Genomic DNA, 23412 nt, shown 5'->3' with positions numbered 1-23412 from the left:
AAATTCGGCCCATGTAGGCTGCCCCCCCGCACCTCTTCAGCCAGGACTTGTTTCCCAGTTACGATGTGGTCAATTCTCGCAGGTTCAGTGTGCTCCTGGAAGCAGCAGATTGCCAGAGATTGCAGGTCTCTGTAAAAACCATGTGAGAGGGAAGGATTTTTTAGGGTGATAGCTTTTCTTGAACCAACAGTGTCACTGGGATAAAGCGAGATGAGGTTTTGGATGTAAGAGATTCCTGAAGAATGTCCTATGTTCTTGGGGAATGTCTAACATCCCAACCACATTGTTGGTCCGATAAATGCAATCACCCTAGAAATCTTTGCCTCTCCCACTAAAGGGTTAATCTGGCCCTGCATCACTTTAAAGAAAATGGGCATTTTTGTTCCTATGGTTGCAGGAAAGCATACAGAGAGGTTCAGAAAGCGAGCATACAGCGAGGCTCATGACTCTCCACATTCATGTCATTTTGATCACCTTGTCATTTTAATCCAGCCTCATGAGTCCAGAGAAGAAAGCAGACAGTTTTTGAAAGCTCAGATTTGGCAACGCGGCCTTGATGAAGTCAGGATCAAAAGGACAACACACCGGTGACATGTTTTGCAACTCGCCTGCATGGTTTCCATTCACTAATGTTCTTCCATTAACAGCATAAAGCAGAGCTATAAGGAAGCCCCATCTTTGCCTTCCCACTGCTTTCTCTGGGCCATGCTGAATTCCATTTCCAGAGGCCTCTGGGGGGGTTGGGTTTTTTTTGGCAAGTTGGTTCCTGTGGTGCTCTGCACCTTTAACCCAGCATTTTTGATATATGAGATGGGCCATGCTTGCACATGTCAGTCAGATTGTCAATTCAAATTTTAAAGTGCAACAAAATAAGTCTTTGAACCCAAAGAACTAAAATCACTTTCCTTGTATCACTTGTGAAAGTAGGAGAGAGCTGTGAGAAAACAAATGGTGGGGGAGTGTATGTCCATGGCTACTGCAGTGGTAAACAAATGCACACTCATCTAGGTAGCAAAAAAGTCAGTGGTTTCAGGTTATTGATCGCGGTGGTTGCGAGTGTATTTTTAACAGTGCCAAGGAATGTATTGCAGCCCCACCTCGTGGGAAAAACTTAGTACTACACACCTGAAAACAAGCGTTCCTACAAGGCTGGCTGGTTGCACATTGCGCGCTGGCATTGCCCCACTGCCTCGACACCAGGGTGGGTCTGGCCCAGGAGGGATACCTCTTTGGGCAGACCAGCTTAAAGCAAAGAGACAATCAGCACCTGCCTGCCACTGTGGGTCCCAGAGTCATGTGATGGAGCTGGAGCCTAAACTTCATTTGAAAACAAAAATTTCCACCCACACAATTACAAAAAACAACATGAAAATAAGACCCAGAGCTGACTGATTCATGTTTATTTGAAATAACATTTGAAGGTTAGTATAGATAGGTGTATCTAATACAGCAGTAGAGCCCTTGCAGAGAAATGGTGGTCTGATACACTCAAAATTAATGTTTTTTTCCTTCAAATGCTAGCAGAGTTCATGTCACTGCTTATATTTTACGGTCTTTTTATATAGGGATGGATCCCATAGTGCTTTATGAGCTAATATACAAAGGGATCACTTCATCTCTTGCTGAAAGCAGCAGCTGTTCTCAGATGCACAACATTATTCCCTTCGTTCTGGAGAGAGGGTGCAGAGTTCGGGGAGGAAGGATGGGATTATCTAATGCTATACGTTTTGTAGGCCATTCAGAACCCTCAAGCTACAAGCTCCTCATAGCTTGGGTCTAAACATCTTTCTTTCTGTGGACTAGCAGGAAAAATTCTGTGGACTTCTGGTGATCCACAGCATATACTTTGTGAATCCTTGACCTGATTCTTCAGCTCACGTGACTATTCCCCTAGACGCTAATGGGAATCTGTTCTCAAGGACTGCAGCGTAAAGCCTAGGTTGGATCAAAACAGGTTTGATTAGAATAGCACCAACAGCACCCTATCTGTGGGTTAACTACTGCAGTACTAACTGATATATTTCACAGCTCTGATCATTTTTCCTGTGGGCATGAGCTAGTTTCTCTTGTACTTGATAGGTGACCCTCCCTGGGGGGGTGAGCTAATTTAGGCCAGCTTTGTGCATTCCCATTATTTTGTATTTCATTTTGAGCTGGCTGCTGGGTGTCCCTCCCCCTGCTGTGCAGGAGATGTGTTTATTTAATCTGCCTAGGAAAATAACTCAAATTAGGATAAGCTTCAGAAAAGAACTGGAAGCAATTAGCAGTGTTATTCCACTTTGACTTAATTAACATAACATTACAGTTGACAAAGGAAACACACAGGCACTAGTAGGGGTTTGCATGTGCTTCTTGCTGCTTTACAGTGAAGCAAAGAATCCTTCAGTAACCGTGGTGCTTGTGCATTCTTATTTAGATGCATACTGAACTTAAATGTCTTACCCACCGTGTCGGCTGTGATTCACATGACATGTATTTAGAACAGACAGCATTACAGTGTACTTCCTTTAACACAAGGCAAGTCCCTTTTTGTTGCCATTTGCTCATATTGTAAGGAACATAAGTTATGCGTATACTGGGCAAGTGCATAAACTGTTAAGTGCATAGCAGCTTCTGGCTCCACTGTCTGCCTTGTTACCTGACTGTACTCAATTTAACTGCATAATTGCTGAAACTACAAACCACCAATTTCCAGGCTTCTAAAGAAGCCCAGACCTGACAATCTGCTAAGAGAAAGCTCCTGTCAATTCCAAGGCTACAATTACAGACGTAAGACCTCTCTAACATGAGGTGTGTAAAGCTCAGCACAGGCTCCTCCTGTAGTCAGGGAGCACTATATACATAAAAGTGAGGTACGTGAATGCCTGGATTACTGCATGCAAAAATCTAGAACTCTTGGTTCCAAAATTATAACTTTCATTAGACCAACTGAGAAATTGCAAAAAAAAATCTTTTTCTGCAATTTTTTTTGCAATTTCTCAGTTGGTCTAATAAAAGGTATCGTTTTGGAACCACGAGTTCTAGAACTTTCATCTCAGACCAACATGGCTACTACATACATCCCTGGATTAGTGCATAGCCTTCTTCAGTCTGAGGCTGTGCCCTCAGAATACACCATACATAGAATTAAGCTGTCCTCAAAAAAAGCAATACTAGCCATGTTTTCAGTGTACCAAGAAACTGGCACGAGCCCATACATACAGTTCCATTCAGTCATCCATGTTAGCCTTTCTTCCTTCTTCCAGGGCCCTACGGAGTTTTTCTTCTGGTCATGGAACTTGCAAGGGAAAAGTGATGAGATGGGGTGTGAATCAGCCAGAGACAGGAACAAAGGCATATACCTTTCAGCTTCTATGGCTCTGCAGAGAAAGTTAATGCAGCTTCAAGTTCATCTATGGTGTGGATCCCTGGCAAGTCTCTGGGAGCACTGTCAACTGCAGGGTTTATATTTACTGCAAAGTATACCTGGTTATGATTTGTCCACAACCAAAACTTCTAAGCTGACTACAGTGTTGCTTTCAGTTCAAGTTGGCTGGCCTGTCATTGGGCATGGACTACCATCCAAGTTAAGACCACTCTTTACTAGCAGACTGCTCTAATTTGGACATAAGCTGGCACCACTCATGGGCCACTGGCCCTCCTCTTCTTCTCCAGAAAGAACAGGCAAGTTCTCCCACGCTTCAATGGGAACAGTTCAGAGAGTATAGTCAGGACTAAGAACCAAAGGCAAGGTTTTATTGAGTGTATTCCTGGGTCCCTTCTGCAGCTACTTTACCCAGCAAGCACCAAACCCCCAAGAGAGCCAGCCTGATTGGGTGGTCTGTTTTCCGCAGCAAGAATCAGATGCTGTAGCCGCTTCCACTCTAAATCGCGGAGAGGTTTGTGCATAAAGCTGCTTCAGAAGCTGGCTCCAAAGTGCTTCATAAAATAACACATCAGCCCTTTCGTCAGCTTGTCATTTTTCCTTTTAATTTAATGCTTGTAATGCTCTACATATGAAACCCTGAAGTTCCAGCGCACATCTTGGTTTTCCATGACAATGCTTGTTTTTGTAGTGAGAGATGTAATCCTTCAAATGCCTGTGTTTAAGAGGATGCAAATCAACTTCCCAGCACAATGCTTTGTGAACAGTTTCTTTCATGCAAAACTCTGCTAAATAAATAAATGTGGGAGGGAGGGTAGCAGGGAGGGATGCTGCTTCTATAAACAACAAGAATTAATTATGCAGGGCAATGAGAGAGATGGGCGAGGATCAAAAACCTCAGAAATTTGGAGAAGCCTACATTCATATCGAAATCCCAGAGCAAGAGCCCCTGTTTCATGCCAGGGCAAGTGAGGAGTCTGTCTGCAAGCTCAAGGTGCAATGGCACTTGGCCATGCATTGTGATTCTAAGTAGTGCCAATAGATGGCACTACGAACAAAACAGCAGGCAAGAATTGGCCTTCACAAGGCAGTAAAAGGACTGCCTGGTTCAAGTTTTCTGTGCAGCGCTGAGCACACTGTCAGAGAACAGCTAATAATAAATGATGACATACTTAGCACATGCCATAATGCACCTGTGTGTGAGGGAGAAGGATAGGGAAAAACAGACACCTTGGGTACAAGACATTATATAGATATACTGGCAAGCTTTTAGGAGGATAAACTAATTTTTGTTCAAAAACACGAGAGCATACTAGTACCTCTTGCAAGTCACCTGTATTCAGAACTTGCTGATTCTGTCCCCGTCTCTACTGCAGAATCACCACATGACTTCGGGCTCCTCACTTTACTGCTGCTTCAATTACTCCGTTAACTAGTTGTTTCACAAGGGCATTATGCAGGTCAGTGATCTCATATTTGTAAAGTGCTTTCTGATCCTTGGGAGAAAGGAAGTTACAAACATTAAAATTCTTATTATGACTCATTAGCTGAAAAGCATATCAGAGAGATGTTTATTAATAAGCATGCATTATACAAATGATATATTAATACATTATATACCCAAATAATAACATACGTCTATATGCAACCATGCAAAATTGCAGATGTATGCATCCATCGATATACACAGCTGCCTGTTCATGCACCAAAGGTGCAACGTACGTGTGGCATACATTCCTAACTTTAGGAAAATGAATGACGGCTTTTCAGTTGCTAATGTGTGGGTATCACTATCTAATTCTTTTTTTCCACAGAAATTAGAGATGAAGATACATTTTGAAACAAAAATAATCATGTATGTATTAGTTTGTCAGATAGCTTTATGATGCTAACGTGTGCGCGAGAGATGGGGGGTCTGTACGTGGAAGATGTAAGGATGAGTTTGTGTATAAGAATACATGTTCCTTAAGAGCCATTCCTGATTTGCAAATTCCTGTTGGTACCTTATTTCCCTTTGTCATGCTTTCTGTCCATAGGACAAAAGATTATTTCAGCAGAAAGTCCCCTTGTCCCAATGAGTTCAGTGAGGTACTCCTGAACTTCAGAGCTGGGCAATGTGAATTCACTTCAAGTTTTCAAAGTCCTGGAAAGTTTTGATAAGCAAATACTGTCTGGGCTCTGCTTCTCCATTGGTTGTTTCTTCACCACCAGATTTTGACACAAATAATCTGATTGAAAAATCAGGGAGGGGAACAGGGGCAAAAACAGAGAAAGAAAAAAAAGGAGAAGTATCTATTTCAGCAGACAGCAACCAAGTGAGAAAGTGGAAGAAAGCCACACAGAGAAGGCGACGTCTTGCTGGCAGTTTGTCTGGAGAGATTTCAAGACTGAGCTCGAATCCTGCAAACCCAGTCCCCCAAACAGGTGATTTTTTTTCTTTAAAATACACTTTTAATGGCATTGTTTATTTCCTTCCTTTGATGAGCTTTTGAAAAAGTTTACTTTACTTTTTTTTCATGCTTGCAAATATATGATATATTCTATTACACAAGGCAGTGACTTGGGCTGGGGATTTTTTTGATAATAAGGTGCTTGGGTAAAATAGAAGAAACATCTTTTAAATCTATATGCTGCATATTCATTCCACACACATGCACTCACCCCGCCAGTTGAAAAAAAAAATAACAGTTGACAAGTACAGATAAGATATTACCATGCCTTCAAACACACAGGTTGCAACCAGCACCCTGCAACAGAACTCGTTTCCAGACGTGCCTCTTTGTACCTAGGCATAGAGGTCACATTAACAGGTGTTTCTGGAGCCAGATCTTCAGTTTAAGTTAACTGGTGCAGCTTTATTAACATCAGTGGAGCTCCGCCAGTTTACACCAGCTGAGGTTTCAGTCTATACTATTCAACATTTTTGCTTCTGACCTACCAACTTATTTAACACCCTCCCAAATGTTCAGATTGCTGTGACATGACTATTAACATGCAGACTGAGTTTGAGTTAACCCCTGACTTATAGTCAGGACTGTTCAATATACTAGGCAGAAAAATTACAACCAGTAAACTCACATAATGAGCTGACACATGAGCTTATATATTAGAAGGACTAGCAGATTTTAACATGTGGTACCATGTCGGGCTATTTATACTTTGAAGCCTGATCCAACATCCACTGAAATAAATGGGAGTTTTTTCACTGACTTCAGCGGATGCTAGTAACCAATCCCCAACTCACTTTTAAAGGACTTTATTTTAAAAATTGTATTTAATCGAGATAGGCAAAGCTCTCCATCCACCTGATGGGGAAAGTCATAATGGAAGCTTACTGCCCCTCACACAAAATCCATTGGCCCAAGTGTTCCATGGGGATGGGAAACTAACGGTTTCACTTCTCCAGTGAAAAAATCAAATACAAATTATAGCTGTTGTGAGTGAGTAGAGTTTTGTTAGGCAGGACTAGTGACTGGATGATCATTTTTGGGGCAAAAAAGATTGAATTATTTTTAAATGGAGCTGGTAAAACTTATCTGATTTGTGCTCTTAAGAAATGGAAGACAAGTGGGGAATTTTCCTTCAAAAGCAGAATCTTCTGTAAGCGAGATCATTCTTTATTCTTGTAAGATGTTTTGGAATATCCTCTAAATGTAACGTGTGTTGAGGGGGGGGAGTTTCCTTCATCTTGGGAGTCATGTCTGAATTAGCATATAAGGTGGCATTCTGCCCTGCCTTCCAAATTTGAACAGAGCATCTGAATTTCAGGAGTTAGAAAAGGATGAAGTCAGCTTCAAGAGGTAATGTATGGTCCAAATTTAGGACTTGGTACCATATGGTACAGTCCTGAGAACACCTGCTGTTCTGAGTGATCCCGATGAAGTTAATGGAAGCACTTTACTGAAAGTTTGCAGGATTGGGTCCCTGCCTACATTAGGTCTCTCTCCATAATGGCATTCTTGGGATCTATAACCTACCATTCATTCTGTGAGTGCTTGAGCTGTAGGATGTCAGATTAAATAGAATTATGACCCAGAAACCAGAAACACCTGAAAATAACATGTGTGTCAAACTCCTTGCACAACTATCAGCTTAACAACAATAAGTGCTGCAACCTGCCCCCCTCCCCAAGTTTTGGTGAGATGTTTCCTAAAGCTGGTACTGGCCACCCAACTGGGGATGGCAGGTATTATGTAACTAAAGGTATTGTTGTGAGCACTAGGATATGTTTTCACAGGTGAATGGCAACTGCAGGTTGTTCACTTCTAAGGTGCATTAAAAAGGCCTCAGGTATGCAGGTTGTAGCCATACTGGTATAGAGGCAAAAGCAATCAGGACTCGTGGTAGAGGTGATATCTTTTATTAGACCAATTAGCTTTTTGCAAACAATTTTTTGTTGCAAAAATCTAGTTAGTCTAATAAAAGATATTGCCTCTACCTCGAGTCCTGATTGCTTTAAAAAAGCCTGATTTTCCAAACTGACTGGCCACCCCTTTATGTGCCCCCTTTAGGACGTTTCAAATTCAGCACCCAAAATCCAGAAATCCCCAATCACTAGGCACTTCTGAACACCCAAGACATTAAATTTCCTCCATATTGAAACTGTTAAATTAGCCACTTACCTACTGCGCATGTTTCCTCTGCCTGGTTTTCCTGTGATGTTAACATGCACTCTAGAACTGATCTGATGCTGAATGTATATTCTGTGTTGAAGCAGCCAGAAGCAGTTGCATTTGGGATAGTCATCCCTAATTAGTCAGTGTATCTTGTGGGTACCCTTAGATGATAATCAGACAAGGCACCTGGCACAAAACAGGCTCTCTAAAGAGCTGGATTCTAAACTAAAGGTTGAATAAAAATATGCTGGACACTGCACTGGTGCCTTAGGACAAGGTGTTGTCTGTTGGAGGCGGGTTGGTAGTGCTGGTTTCCATGCAGATCACTGGTAGATATTAGGAACAGTTGACCGCTTGCTGATAATTTCTGTTTCAAAAACAGATAGCATTTTTCTCTCACAATCTGTGCCCCCAGCTTTCCTCAAAGTTGGTCGTGCAAATCACAAATGCAATCCAAAGCAGTTGTTAATTAACTATGCTGTGGGCTCCCAGTTCCTGTTTTCTCTGTAATGTGGGGTGGGGGAAGGTGACTTCCTTTTGTAACGTTCGGTAGTGCATCAAAGATTGTTGAACTCAGCACAGTCCCTTATTGGCAGCGGAGATACTGGGCCGTATTTGGATCTTAAGTACATGGGTGCAAATAAATTCAGACCTCCCATTGATTTCCATGGACCCTTTTCAGATTAGACTTGTGAGCCAAATTCTGAGCTCTACCTAGGAAAGTCCCACAGACTTAAGTGGAAGTTTCATGCACAAAGGACTTGCAAGGGTAGACCCTGTAACTTTGGGTGTGCCTGCACAGCACAACACAGGGTAGATTAGCTGGGCAGGAGTGCCTCACTACCATGGCCATACTGCGTGTTGCACTCAAACTAGCTCTGTCAGTTAGCTCCCATGTCACTACATGGAGACATATGTTGTGTGCTGCTTAGGAGAAATTGGATACAGGATTTCATTTTCCCATGTGTGGATGAAAGGCCTGGCTCATTTTTAGCCCTGTTTTTTTATCCCCACTTTTAACTTCTGAATATCACGTAAAAGCTTTTACACACCATGTTTCATGTCACACTTCAGGCTCTGGGGAAAATGTGCAGGAGAAAAAAAAAAGAGTTAAAACAAGTTAGAAGCTCCCAAATTTGGCCCCAGAGATAGGTATTAAGCAATGGAAGCCCTTGGGCTAGATTTACAAAGGCACTTAGGTACTTCCAGGTGCAGCTAGTTCCTAGTGTAATTTACACAAGCACGTAAGTGAGTTAGGCACCAAGATCTCATGGATTTCAATGGGTCTTAGCTGCCTGCTTTTGTAAATCCTACTAGGTTTCTCAAAGCCCTTGTAAATCTGGTCCCTTAGGACCTTTAAAACAAAATGGGATCAAGTGATGGCAAGTACAATTACACACTATACCTGAAGGGGTGGACTCTGGGCTCCTAGACCTCTATACACTCTAAATGGTGCAGCTCCACAATCCATTCAGCACTTTCCCTCACTGCTCTGTCCTGCCTACTGAGATCATTCAGATCCTTCCTGCTCTACATGTGCCAGTTTTGTTCTTTTCTAGTAAATATGTACATTACGCTTCACCTGTTCTCATGAAAAAAAAATGATCAGGCCTTCACCAGCCAGCTTGGAGCCAGGGTTTATTACAGATTTTCCACGCAAAATATATTGGGGCTTGTTTTTACTGCCACTGTACTGAACAATTATGGGGAAAAATGCAAATAACCATGCAAATAAAAGATCACCTGATCTTGCAGTGTATAACATAGAACACTTTTTTCATGCTTTCTAGGACAAGGCCAGTTATTAGCCCTAGAAACTGAGGAGGGAGTGGGAAAGGGGAGTGTTGGGTTCTGGATGCTGAAGATAACAGATGCATTGCAAGAGAATTTCATATGATTAAATTTCAGCATTTTGTTTGTTTCTAACTTGTGCATTTCAACGGCCTATAATATTTGGATCGGATCCAAAAGGTAACCCTTTCCTGCCCAGAGCTTCTGCTGTGCCTTCGCAGTTTGTATCTTTACCAGCCAAAATATAAGCTGGCACGGAAAAGACAGCTTTGTACGTATTATTGAAACAAACCCCATGGCACATCAAGGCTTGTCTTCTACTGTTCAGCACTGGCTCTCTCATGCTGGTGTTAGTATTATGGTTATTACTGACACTGCAGTAGCGGACAGGAGCCCAAGTCATGGACTTGGGACCCTGCTGTGCTAAATGCAATAAAAGCACAGAACTTAAAGACAGTCCCTGTCTCGTAGATGGTTTCCAGTTAGTTCTCCCCACTTTGTGCTCTACTGGAAAGATTTCAGTCCAAGATGTAACACAGCCAAGTGGCCACAGCAGTGGACTAGCGGCCAAGAATTGTGGGTTTTATTCCTATCTGACCCAGACTTATTGATTGGCTTTGGGGCAAGTCACTTAACCTGAACTTGCCTCATTTTCCCCTTCAGTAAAATGACAATCAAGATACTGCTTTGCTGCAATCAAGTGTGTTGGAAGGCCTACATCTGTATATGGCACTTTGAAATCTGCAGTCAAGAAAACCATTTTTGCATTCAGCACCAGAGAATATTTTGCAATGATACAGTGCTCTTCTTATCCCCATCAGTGAGCTTCAGCCATCTGCCTACTATGCTTTCCTTCCCCATTCCTAATTCCCCATAGTTGCTCCTCCATCCTGACTTAATGGCAGGGACTTTTCACTTGATTTCTCAGTCCCCATGTAATTGGTTCATTCATGAACATGGAAGCAGGTTTAACTTCTGGTCATTAAGATGCGATACAGTGAGAGATGTGAGAGAAGCAATAGCAATGACTGTTCCCTGCTACGATTTGCCTCCCATCTTTCTGTGTTTCTGCCCAGGAGGTGAATAAAAAATGCCACGTTCCTTTTTGGTGAAGAGCAAGAAGGCCCATACATACCACCAGCACCGCTTTGTGGAAGATGATCTGCCTCTATGCACCTGGGTTCCAGTAACCTCCCCCTGCACTGGTGAGTCAGTCGCCTGCTGGGTTTGTCCAAAAGTACCGAGGAGAGGGGTGGAGGACACAGGAGTGCCACTGTGCTATGTAGTTTGTCTGTTCAACTCAGCTGAGTTAGCTTCAGTAAAAAGTGACTCTGAACTCATTAGACAGGGAGTGAAGACTTCCAGATGGGCCCTGGTATACAGACAACTAGCCTCGTCTCTATGTGAGCTCTCTGGCTCCCTCCCCTTCTCAATCGATGCAGCTGAATTAAACCTGCTTTAAGAAACTGATTTTGGCCTCTGACTGCATCTCTCCTTTGATTTGATGCTTCCAGGGTCTGTGCACAGATACCACACTGCATTGGAGGGCTTTGCACATACAAGTGGATTTAGAAACTTGAATGAATGCGTCCCGTTGATTTCCAGTTCTTGGCCCTGATTGGACGGGGCCTTTTTTTTTCTTCTTCTTCCCTCTTCCTATTTAAATATAGGTATTTATTCTCATGTTATCCCAGAGGACAGGTCTGGCATATGCCATCGCATTGGCATGGATCGGACTAGACAGCAGTAAAGGCAGCTGGTTTCAGCAGTCCTCTAGCCATCAGAAGACATGCCTGTAATGGGTGCTTGGATTTCCACAGGCTCCATCTACACCATAGGTATACACTGCCAATAGGCCTATCTACCACCCATATGCTCTGTAGGCCTAGCCCCATGTATTTGTTCTTTCTGTGCGTATCCCCTGCTCTCTGACCATTACCAGCTATTAGTGCATTACAAGGAATACCACAGCATGGTAACACTTTCTTTTTATTAATATATTTCATGTTCCAGGTCAAATCAGCCAAATCAGTTCCAAATCATATCGATTGAGCAGAACTCAGTTGCTCCAAAAACTATACTGAATGAGCAGGCAGAATTCGATCATTCTAAACATTATGCATGGTGCTACAACCGGTGACCATCCTCCATCCCAGGCACTCACCCTGGGACTTCAGATACTCCCAGATCCATTGTCAGGCATCCTACATGCAGGCCCCACCACTTGATCTTAGCTCATGCATGATGTTGTGAAAGGAGAACTCTCCTTCCTTCCCTGCCAACTGGGGATCAAAGGGCAAGGTGATATATGCTGCACCCACATAAAGCAGCCTTCCTTTCCCGGCAGCTTCCTACTCTCGCTGACCGCCCCCCTTCCCCCCCACACCTTGTGCTCTTCCACTGCTGTCAGTGAAGGAAGAGGACTGGGGCTGTTATCTTCATCCCTCAGGCACAATTCAAATTTACTTTATTCAAATTTAAGATCAACTTACAGTGCATTCTGTCCCTGGCTGGGGCTTGAGAGCCTGGCCCTGTGATGTCCCCATGTACAAGAGCAAGGAGATAGCAGGGAAACCTCAAGCTCTCTGAAAAATCCTATCCTTCCATGACATGTCTTGTCTTGTTCAGAACAAAGGAGGGGTTTAGACCTTTCAATGCTGCCTTGTGCCCTCAAGCAGCCCTCCTCTGAAGTCTGTAGAGCTCATGTTTCAGATAATCCAGCTACACCCTTTCCAGCATCAAGCTATTTGTGCACAAGGAAGGAGGAGGACGCAGTACTGGGCATCAGTCTGGTTGAGGCCCTTAAAACAGATCCATCACCTCTCTGATTTGTAACAAGCAAAAGGGGACGGGGCAGTTGGGAATGGCCAGGTGCAAAGAAATGTGGCACAGTGACTGGCAGGGAGACTTCTGAGCTGTCAGTCCCCCTCTGCCGCTCTGTGATGAGCCATTTCCCCTCTCTGTGGCTCACTCTCCCTGTTCCAGTCTGTAAAATCAAGATTATACTACCGCTGTCTGGCAGGCCAAAGTACATTACGCTGAGCACCATGCACGAATGTTGTTGGACACACGTGCGTTATCGAAGCACTCACATCCCTCTAGAATAGCACAACCCTCACTGTTGCACACATCAAGTGCATCTGCTTCTCCTCCTCCGCCGATTGTTTGTTAATTGGAAGATGCAAGAGGGCAGAACTCAGATGTGTCTTCCCCAGGATGAGGATGCTTTGAACACAGGAGCTAAAGCACACCTCCAGGAGTTGTCACAATGGCAAGTTTTATTGACACGCTGTTGAAGAGTGCAGTGTTGTATAGGAACACACACACACGGCCCCAGCTTATGACAGCCTTGTTATTTTCCAGCTGGAATAAACTAACCATGATCCTGTTCTGATTGCAGCCACAAGCGACAAGTCACCCAAGGAAATGAAAAGCCAGGACCCAGAACACCTGGTTCCAAAACAAGAGAAGGACTCTGCTGGCCTGAAAGAAGGCAGTGGCCCTGCGCAGTATCTGAACAGAACTTCAGTTCAAGGTTAGCGCAAGACCAGGACCAGGCCATATTCCCATGTGCTCGCTACCCAAATCTAGAGGCTCCTATTTTCATACCAATGGTCAACGATACTGTTTATGATGCAGCTCAGCTCTTTTGGGAGCCTGGCTCTGATTGATTCCTGGCTGCTGAAGTATGATGCCTGCTGCTTTGCGTAATAACTCTCATTTATTCTGAAGGCATCAAAATAGACATCATTCTTGATGATCTGGTGCATCGGTCAATGAGAGGCTTTTGAAAGCTGACAGGATTTCATCCATCAGCACAGCACCCATCCTGCTTCCCACAGCCAAAAGGTAGGACCTTCTTGGCCTACAGGCACCAGCATCAGCAGCCAAGATAAAGGAAAGCTTTAGAGGTGCAAGCTAACTTGAGTTGGGATGCTCAGGTTTTTACCTATGCCACAGGCTGTGGTGGCCTTAAAGCCTGATGGCCATGGCAAATAGGTATCATGGAATGAGTACCTCAAAGAAGTTAATGATGGAGAAAGTATTTGCATGAGTGTCAAACCCAGAACAGTCTCCATAACATTCTCTTCCCTTTCTCCTTTGCCATCTCAGAGACCCCCATCTCAGCTCTGCAAATGAAGGACTGCAGAAATTCAACAACCTCCCCTGCCTTCTACAAGCCCAATTTCTCTTGGGACACCTTCCATTCCCCTTACAGCTACAGACAGATGTCTTCCACCATGCAGTCCGCCCTCTTGGAGCACTCAATTAGCTTGTACGGCAGCCACCTCCTACCAAGCTCTGAGCCCCCAGTTGATTACAGCATGCATTACTCCCCAGACATGGAGACCTATCACTGTGTGAAGTGCAACAAGGTGGGTCACCCAGAGGACTCTCAGGGCTGGGGAGAGGCCTGGGGTAGTCTTCACATATGCGTATGCGAGGGTTTTATAAAATTATGCTGAAGTGCAAGAGGCCCATATGGAGACTGGCTGTCAGGGGGTCTGACATGATCAAGGATGGGAAAAGCCCATGCAAGCAAGGTGTAGTCGGGCTCACAGCTGTGCTAAGGTGCTACCACCTCCAAAACACAGCCCCTGCTTTAGCAGCAGGTCTCTGTGCATGGGAACCTGGCTCTGATAAGCAAAGATAACTTCGAGCCACAAAGCCTGGATTTGGATCTAGGCTTTACCAGAACTGCACCTGGCTGCATCTGGGGTTTGGGCTCAGTCCATGGAAAGGAAAGGCTGGCGGTCACGTTCAGAGTCAGATGGAAGCTTCAGGGAACATATGATGTTTGGATCCAGGAGTCTGGTTTGGGCCTATCTCTATGGGCAAGTAAAAAGCACCTTATTTGCTTTTACTTGGGGCAAATGAGGGGGACTGATGGATGATAAGTCCATAAGACAAAGCTCAGGCATCATTGGCCCTCTGGGAATGTCCCGCTTCTGACTCAGGCACTAAAAGCACCTTATTGGTACCTTATAACCAAGAAGGAGAGCAAGCAAGGGACAGCTGGTCATTCACCCTCCTGACAGGGAAAATGGTTTGTACAATTGCACAATATGTTGCAGCTCACCCGCCCCACTGGAGGGAAACATCAAACTAGGGAAGCAACTGAAAAATGGATGCAGCTGCCCCCCAGAAAATTCACTGCAAACTTCCCTTCCCAGGTATTCTCCACCGCTCATGGCCTGGAGGTCCATGTCCGCAGGTCACACAGTGGGACAAGGCCATTTGCTTGTGACGTGTGTGGCAAAACCTTTGGACATGCCGTGAGTCTGGAGCAGCACACCAACGTCCACTCTCAGGTTGGTAGGCCATGGCACTCTCTCCTCAAAGAGGCTGCCTCCTCTGATACTTCAGAGAGGAGTCTGGGTGAACCCCTGTTCCAAATGAGTCCTCATTAGCTACAGATCTCATGTGGGCTGATGTACCTTGTGGGCCTTCACTGAAGAACTGGCAGGTCCTCCTGAAAAATAACAGCCTCAGAGTCCTCCCTATGTGTCTGGCCCCCCAAATCTCAATGCCATGCTTACTAACTCTTTCCACCTGGCAGAGGTTCATTTGCAATAGTTTCCTCCTGTGACTCACTACACTCTGCAAGAGGCAGGACTCTGAGACACTGGATAGTAAACTGTTTAGAGCAGATGCCACACCTAACACTCTGAGGTCTCAGTCCATGGCCAGGGCTCTTACCTGCTGGTGTGCTACAGATAATAGTAACACATTCCTAATAAAAAGTGACTTGATTTGTCTGGCTCAGCTTGCTAACTTGGATGGCTTATGGGCTGTCCTCATGCTTCAGCATCTTTCTGTGACTGGAGTTTCTGACAACCTGAGTTCTCATTTCCCCTAACAGGAGAGAAGCTTTGAATGCAAGATGTGCGGAAAGACTTTCAAGCGCTCATCCACCCTGTCCACCCACCTCCTGATCCATTCGGACACGCGGCCCTACCCCTGCCAGTACTGTGGCAAGCGCTTCCACCAGAAATCAGACATGAAGAAACACACCTACATTCATACCGGTGAGAAACCTCCCCAAAGCACAATGCACATGCACACCTGAGCCCACAACACTTCCACACACGCATGTGCATGGACGTATCTTAGGTGAAGGGACACCAATGGATGACAAGTCCGTTTGTGGGCATGAGGCTCAGGCACCACTGGCTCCCTGGGAATGTCCTGCTTCTGAATCAGGCGCTAAAGCCAGCAGGGAAGTGTGAATGTATTTTCTGTAGAGTAGCGGGTTAAAGTCAAACACAGCTGACTGTCTTACTTGTGAGAGACTGGGAGGGAAAATGAGGGTGGAGGGGGGGAGTGAAGAAAGCATGCAATAAAAGACGAGGGTGAACAAGAGCAGAAAGTTAACAGAACGAGATGGAAAGACTGTCACAGGCAGAGAGAGAGACCTGGACTGGGCAGCTGCAGCAGAGAGGCCAGGCTCCCAGTACGCTATCCGGGCTGACCTCTCAGCCACAGAGGGGCCGTCGATGGAGGCCCATGAGCAGGGTGGTATCTGGCTAGCTGCCCAAGCAGAGCCTGGAAAGGTTTGTTTCTCTTCCCCAGGTGAGAAGCCCCATAAGTGCCAGGTGTGTGGCAAGGCCTTCAGCCAGAGCTCCAACCTCATCACTCACAGCCGCAAGCACACCGGCTTCAAGCCCTTCAGCTGTGAGCTCTGTACCAAGGGCTTCCAGCGCAAGGTGGACCTGCGGCGACACCGAGAGAGCCAGCACAACCTTAAGTGAAGCCCTTTTCTAGAGCCGGCACTCAGCGACCCAGTCCAGGGACGGTATTCCCTCCCCTCATCCTGGTCTTCTCTCTTCCGCTGCTTGGCTAAGGGCACATGCCCTGGTTAAATGCCTACCTACTGCCCACGTTCCCCGGGGTCAGGTACAGCTCTATTGTTCACCCTGGTATAGCTGTACACACCCAGCCTCTCCCACATCCTCCGTACCTGGCCAAGAACAGAGGCAGAGCGAGTGTCCAGTGTCTGGCCTGGTTACAGGCATGAGGCCAAGTCCCGATCCCAGCCCCTCCGGAGCAAATCCAGAGCAATGTCCCGGAAGTCTCAGCTCTGAATTTACACTGGGTACAGAAATCACGTATCCTGTCTGCTAGCAATGAGGGGGGACTTCCAGGCTAAGAGCACCAATGGGCCAGCAGTCTGTGCTAAGATCCCTATAACCACAAGCTGCTTTGGTGGTTAGGAAGATAATCCCAGCGCATGCAAATCAGTTGCATTCAGTGAGCTGTGCTCAGCTTAGGCAAGTCCCCTGGAAACTTTCTCAGGGCATGTGTTTTGGGCACAGACACCTCAGCTCTCTTTCTTCCACCAGGGCTTTTATTGTGAATAGGTGGAAAAAAAAATCTATTATTACATTTTTATTTTGGAGCTGGAGGGAGATACTGAAAAATCAGGCCCTAGCTACCCAACTGGGTACCACCAGGTTAACTGCATGGACCTCTAAGACACTTGGTGCTCAGGACCATGCGGAAGCATGTTTCTTATCATTCTCATTCATGAGGAAGTGGATACCTCCATCTATCTGTGCAGTTCTTGTACCTATCAATATAGCATGTGATAACCTTACAAGCATTAGAAAAACAATGTAGCATTATCTTCTCCTTCCCTTCTGGTCCAGTGGTTAAAGCAAAGGACTTGGAACAAGAGATACTGGTCTCTCCCGGGCTCTTCTTGACCTTGGGCAAGCCACAACACTCATTTCTACCTTGGTTTCCCCATTTGTAAAAGAGAGTGGGTATCACATCTCAGGGGAGTTGTGAAAATTAATTAATTCAGGTTCCTTAAGCGCTCTGAAGTCCTCAGAGGGAAGACACTAGAGCAGGGCAAAGGATTATTATTAGTAGTAGTAGTAATATTAGAAAGATAAGAGCCTACAAATGAGCAATGTAGTGCCATACTGGCCAAATCATCTGTTGCTATGTTCCTGGAAATGCAGGGAATGTCTACAGGAAATAAGGTGGTGCCATGCTGAATTATTCAAGCTAGCTCAGGGACTGGCCACAATGAAGCCACATGAGCAAGGTGTTCCATACAACTTATATACCCTGCTTCTTAGTTGGGGTAAATAGCTCTCATACAGTGCTGCACTAATGTATCTATACCGCTCCCAACACCTGGGATGTGCCTAGTCACATATCCAGTGTCAAATGGTGACATCCCTGGGACCTGGCTTGAGTGTAGCCTCCCTTGCTCCCCTTAACACAGGGGAGTGAAAAGACACCCTACTGTGACTGCCATTACACAGAGAAAAGAGGTCATGCAAGTGAGCCAGTTCACTTACTGTCAGGAAGAAAAGGGGCAAAGCCTGCTCTTGGTAACACCCATGTTAATTCAGAATAATTTTCCGGACTCCTGTACGGGTTCTCTTTTGTTTCCCCTCCTTGCTTTTCCCTTGTACACTGTAAATACATATTTATACTTATTGTAATGTTTATTTTTATGGGACTGTAACAATTTGTACAGATGTGACAGTGTTTGTCTGGGATATCTGAATTCTGTATATTAAAAATGCCCACTTCAAGGCTGGCTTTGTAGCAGACCTCATGCTGGATGTGGCCTGGTAGGTGTCTCTATAAGGTTCTAGTCCACAGCCTGGAGAAAAATTTCATTCTGGGGCATGAGGAGGAGTTGTCTGTACAATCCAGTGGCTAAAGCATGCTGAGCTGCTCGGGGATCCCTGTGCTCAAAACCTGCTCACCAGCGTGTGCAGAGAGCCTCACACAGGCAGAGGGTGACACACTGAGGAGCCAATCCTCCCATATCCTATAAAGCAAGTGTGCCACAAATTAACCTGTAACCACCCCAAGTGCCACTCTGATCCCTGTCCCTGACTCGTCTGCTGCTCTGCTTTCTGCTTCCTGCCCTGTCTGCTGCTGTGCTGCCTTTCTCCTCGCAGCTCTGCCCTGTGCCAAACACAAGCTGCCCACAGCACTTGTGGCATGCATGCTTGCCATCAGTTGGCCATCCGCCCTATAAAGGATATGGATCCTTTAATGGACACAGGATACCATTAGGAGCTGATCCTGGTCAGTGGTGGGGCTTGAAGGATCAGTGTAACCTGGGGAGAGAAGGGCCCTGGGGGCTTAGCACTGGGGTACTGGAGGACATGCACAGAGGCACACATGCTTCAGGATCAAAAGCCACTTGAAGCATGTTAAAAGTGCTGCCAAAGTATTAAGGAGCTCCCAAGATTATGAACTCCTCCACCGCTTCCCCCAGTAGCGGCCCACGCTTCCCAGAGGTGTGTGCCCGAAGCAGGTGCTTGTGACTGAGTCAGAGGCTGTGGGAAGGCAGGGCAGATGGCTGAAATGCTGGCACAACCTCAGCAGTAGCCAGGCCAAGAGTGCCTGTAAAACTACTTGTAAAAACAAATCAGGCAGCTGGACCTTTGAGCGCTGGTGAACAACAGGCCCAGTGTGAAGGGCATTTCCATTGTTATCTGTGGTTTCCATGGCATGGCACAGTCCCAGCCAGCAGAGGGGATTGGGATCTCTCCTCTCTTAATCTGTGCTCCCACAGCTAGCTCCTTTCCTTCGAGCCAAAATGCAGCTCAGTCCCCGCTGCCATTTATTTCCATGGTACGTGGTGAAGGCAGCAGCCGCTCAGCTCAGCTCCACTCTGGCTGTCATAGCTGGAAGCTGCAACAATGCAGCTAGAAGATGTCGTGGTCTGATCCAGAAGCCTCTGAGAGCTTCTCTCTAGGAACCCAAGTTGTGGAAAGCAAGCCAGCAAGCAAGGAGATTGGCAGGAAGGAAAGGAACAGGCAGAAAGTGACTTAGGAAAGGGGGAAGATGGGGAAATAACTTGATGTTTGGGGCCAGGACATCACAGAGTCTTCACCTAGGATGCACCTCATGCCCAAAAAGGCTACAGCTGTGGTGAGACTGTTTCTGCAGCCTCCTGCACCTGCTATTTCCTGTGGAGCTTCTCTGTTTCTGCCTTGTCAATCTACGTAATGAATTTAGGAGACCTTTCACATTGGGGTCCAACCCTGCAGGGCTTGCTGCGTTCCTGGCTTCTATCCAGCTTTGCAGCCCTTGTCTGGTAGCCAAGAGGGACTCATGTAATGGAGCTGGGGTTTGTGTGGCATCGGGGCCTATTCATAGTCTGAGAAGAAGCTGGGCTGAGCTCTTCTTTGTATGAGATCCTTGGGTTTCTAGGGTCATTGCTGTGAGAAGGGGTCATAGAGGCACCAAAGAGGGGTCTGCCTTCAACCTCATCTTATTCTGTAGACAGCTCAATGCGAGGGAGTGATGCGGTTACCCAACTCACTTCCAGTTATGCGAGAAGGGAGTAACAGCTATAATGAAATAATCAGCATGGTGTCCACAAGAGCACGTGCCCCTGTCAACGCAGTGTGCCCTCAGCATCGGACTTCCTGCGGCACGAGTCTGGGGCGCAGCCACTAGCTTACCTCGCTCGTTCAGAAATCACCTTCCTGCTGCGTTGGTCTCTCTTCACAAAAGGCTCTTTGCTCACGGGAGGCCCGAGCGACAGTCCTTTACTCTAATACCGCAGTTCAGAGCATTCTGCATTGAATTCCCTGTGCTGTTTTAAAGGGGGGAGAAAATAAACAGGCCACGAGCAGCAACGCTACAGAGCACTTGCTCTTTGCACAGTTCCATGCACTTTAATGTGCCCCGCCTGAAGCTTTTGAAATTCCTCTGCAGGAGAGAGGAAGGAAGCAGAGTTGTGCCTACCCAGGACGCGCAGCACAGGGCTGGTGGAAAAGCATTGTTGTCTGAATATTGAAGTCAACCTGTTGTCAGAGTATGGGGCCCTGACAGTGGGAGCCAGATGTAGAAGGGCCGTGGAAGGAGGGTGCAGAAGTGAGATAGTCTGCGAGCTCGGCTCTGCTGCAACGGGGTTTCATTTTGGCTCAGATTTAATCTGATCCCGAGAGCTGCTAAACTGCCCCTCAGCTGGTCGTCGGGGGTGCTCAGTACTCAACAGGACCCTGCCATTGATGTCATCAGATCCCAACACACCTGCCCTTGCTCTCCAAACATGCAAATTCTTCTCAGTTCTGGCCTCTCTGAAAACAACCCCCTTCCACCATCTCTCTCAGCATCAAAAACATTCTGGCTGGTCAATCAAGGAAACAGATAACACAAAGCAAAATCTCAACTAATCTTTGTGGCTGAAGAAAGAGCTGATTGTTTTTGCTTCTCTCCAAGCCCTCCCTACCCCCTGCACTTCCCCACTGCTTCTAACACCTTCATTCCTTTATTGGAGGAAAAAATCCTGATCCTTAGGCTGTTTTGTTTAGCAAATGAAGAACATGCAAAACAATTTTCCTGGCAGCTGCCACGAGAGAGAAAGGTGTGTGTGTATGTGTCTGCGCATGCACGCGCATGTGTATGTGTGTGCATATGTGTGGCCTTCTAACAACCCTCAGGAGCAGAGAGTTATGATCAAGGCTTGTCTACATTATGGAGCCTCCAACATTACAGCTCTGGTGACAGGGCCCCTAGTGAAGTTGCAACATTTAGTGATATAAGGGGGTTTTCTACCAGCATACAATAGCTCCTGAATAGCATAAGCCAAGCAGAGATTAGGTCCTTTTGTCAACAGGATTAGGTCCTCACCTGGGGCTCTGCCAACACTGCTGCAAAACTGCTGTGTATACCAAGTGCCAGGCTGATGGAGCTGGGAGGGGCTGAGGGAGGCATGGAAGAATGCTCTCTCAAGAGGAAAAGGATCAGTAAAAAAATCATCATGAAGTGGGGAAAGGGGTGGCAGGTGAGAGGCCAAACCAGCTTGAAGGTCAGGAAAGTCCCTCTGTTCAGGACAGCACTTTGTGGTCAGCACAATGAGGAACAGACTCAAGCGCAAGCTGAAACTGGGGTCTCTGAGAAGAGGACGGGGGAGCCTCACTTCTCTCCAGAGCAGGTATTGAGGGCATCACCATGCTCCAGGCTTGAAGCTCAAGTACAGGAATGGAAGCCCTACTAAGTCCCACAGCCTCACAATGCAGCTGCAGACACACTCACCTACCAGCGCCTTAGCCTAACAGACAACCCTGACTATCACCAGGCCCTGTGGGCACAGGGAAACAGACTAGTGCAAATACTGAGATTAGGAACAGCTCCTCACAGGGGTACTGTACTCCAGAACAAGCGTAACTTTGATCCAAGACCACTATTCCAAAATATAATCTTTTAGTCTGCCATGGAGACTAAAACATACAGAGGTTGTTTCAGAAAAGGCACCTGGAACAGTTATTCCAGAAGAGTTGCCCTGGCCAATTCACCTGGTGTGGACAAGTCCTAATAAAAGCACCCAGAGCTATGCAGCCAGAGTAGTGAACAGGCACCTTCTTCCCTATCAGTCTGTGTGGACAGAAAAAGCTGATTTTGTGGTTAAAGCACTGGACTGGACTGAAGAGATCTAGCACAAGCTGTGTGGTATTGTGCGAGTCAGGGCTGGGTTTGCAAACCTGCTCAACTTCCACAGTCAGGGACTGGATTTGGGGTGCTAAGGACTTCTGAAAATCGTGCCCCTAAATATCCAGCGAGCCACTTCTGTCAATGGGAAGAAGAATTCTTTCTTTCCCGGGCCTTTTGTCTGTCTTGTTTACCAGTATGTACTTAAGAGATCCTCAGGAAGGTGACTCTCTCTCGTTAGCTTTTGCAAATCATGCTTACAGTGATGGGGCCTGATCTCAGCTGGGGCTTCTAGGTCTTACTAGAATACAGATGATTAACATATACTATATATAACGTATCACTTCAAACACCACACGTGTGCATGCACGCAGACACCAGTATTATAATATTCCTCCCCCAAACAGAGAGACAGAGGATGAATAAAGTCAGACAGTGGACAAACCAGACCCCAATGGTATGTGCAAGGGCTGACAACATCCCAAGGAGAGAGCCCCAGCAGGATGGTTGCTTCCAGAAACACCCTACAGTCTGGCCTCACTGAATTTCTCATTTCCAAACGAGGCAAATATCTGTCATGCTTGTCTTTCTGTCAGTCTTCAGCTAGAGGTAAAGCACTCTCCATTGCCCTTGCCAATCAGGGAAGGAAGGACAGTGAAGAGCAAGGGAAGCCAGTGTAAGGGCAGCAGGAGTGGGGAAATCTGAAGCTGGGGAGGAACTGAGCGTGCCTTGGGCTCAGCTTTTGCCTGATAAGTTTATCAAGCACTGCCGGCTGCTAACTGTCAGCCAGTGGAGTGGGCCTGTTAGGGAGGAGGAACAGCGCCCAGCACAAGATAGGACAACCCCAGCCTTATCGGAGCGTCTGAGCGAAAGCGAACTGGAGAGAGTGGGCGCGCTTTCCAACCACTTCAGCTGAACAACAGACAGATTGGCAGGAAAAGAGCGTCCGCCTTTCTTTGCTGCCAGTCAGGCATCAGCAAACAGAACTGTTCCATGCAAATGACTGGTGAATACAACAGGCAAGTTGCAAATTAGCACCTAAAAATCCCTAGGAAATGCAAAGGTTTTCAAAATGCTCTCAGGTCTCCCAAGAGCACAGCCTGTGGGGTGCAGTCAGATTTGCACAACTCAGCCAGCCAGCTGCTGAACAGACTGCCTGTGCCCTGCAGCTTGGGCCAGCTCTGCTATCAGGACATTGGCTGCACTGACCTTTTGGGATAGAAT

At 46.2% G+C, this 23412-nt stretch overlaps 1 protein-coding gene and 1 long non-coding RNA gene across 2 annotated transcripts; one reads left to right on the top strand and one right to left on the bottom strand.

Annotated features, from left to right (window-relative positions):
- Positions 1 to 1392: 1392 nt before the first annotated feature.
- On the bottom strand, positions 1393 to 10842 carry LOC149855342 (uncharacterized). The gene is made up of 3 exons (XR_016438561.1): positions 7987 to 10842; positions 4684 to 4860; positions 1393 to 4079 (listed from the first exon to the last, which is right to left on the bottom strand). It is a non-coding gene; the product is annotated as an uncharacterized LOC149855342 (long non-coding RNA).
- On the top strand, positions 5089 to 18323 carry GFI1B (growth factor independent 1B transcriptional repressor). The gene is made up of 7 exons (XM_090022669.1): positions 5089 to 5788; positions 10848 to 10976; positions 13172 to 13306; positions 13885 to 14147; positions 14946 to 15083; positions 15635 to 15800; positions 16345 to 18323. Exons 2-7 carry the CDS (start codon positions 10862 to 10864, stop codon positions 16521 to 16523), a joined length of 996 nt encoding a protein of 331 aa, XP_089878795.1. The 5' UTR covers positions 5089 to 5788; positions 10848 to 10861; the 3' UTR covers positions 16524 to 18323.
- The last annotated feature ends 5089 nt before the right edge of the window (positions 18324 to 23412 follow it).

Source organism: Crocodylus siamensis, chromosome 11 (assembly GCF_052110815.1).
Source record: "Crocodylus siamensis isolate JL-2025a chromosome 11, ASM5211081v1, whole genome shotgun sequence".
Classification (NCBI taxonomy): Eukaryota; Metazoa; Chordata; order Crocodylia; family Crocodylidae; genus Crocodylus; species Crocodylus siamensis.
This window is presented reverse-complemented; position numbering and strand designations above follow the sequence as displayed.

Coding starts and splice junctions, on each gene's coding strand:
- GFI1B (XM_090022669.1), top strand. CDS start 10,862: ATGCCACGTTCCTTTTTGGTGAAGAGCAAGAAGGCCCATACATACCAC. Junction 14,148..14,945: donor ACTGTGTGAAGTGCAACAAG/GTGGGTCACCCA, acceptor TTCCCTTCCCAG/GTATTCTCCACCGCTCATGG. Junction 15,084..15,634: donor ACACCAACGTCCACTCTCAG/GTTGGTAGGCCA, acceptor TTCCCCTAACAG/GAGAGAAGCTTTGAATGCAA.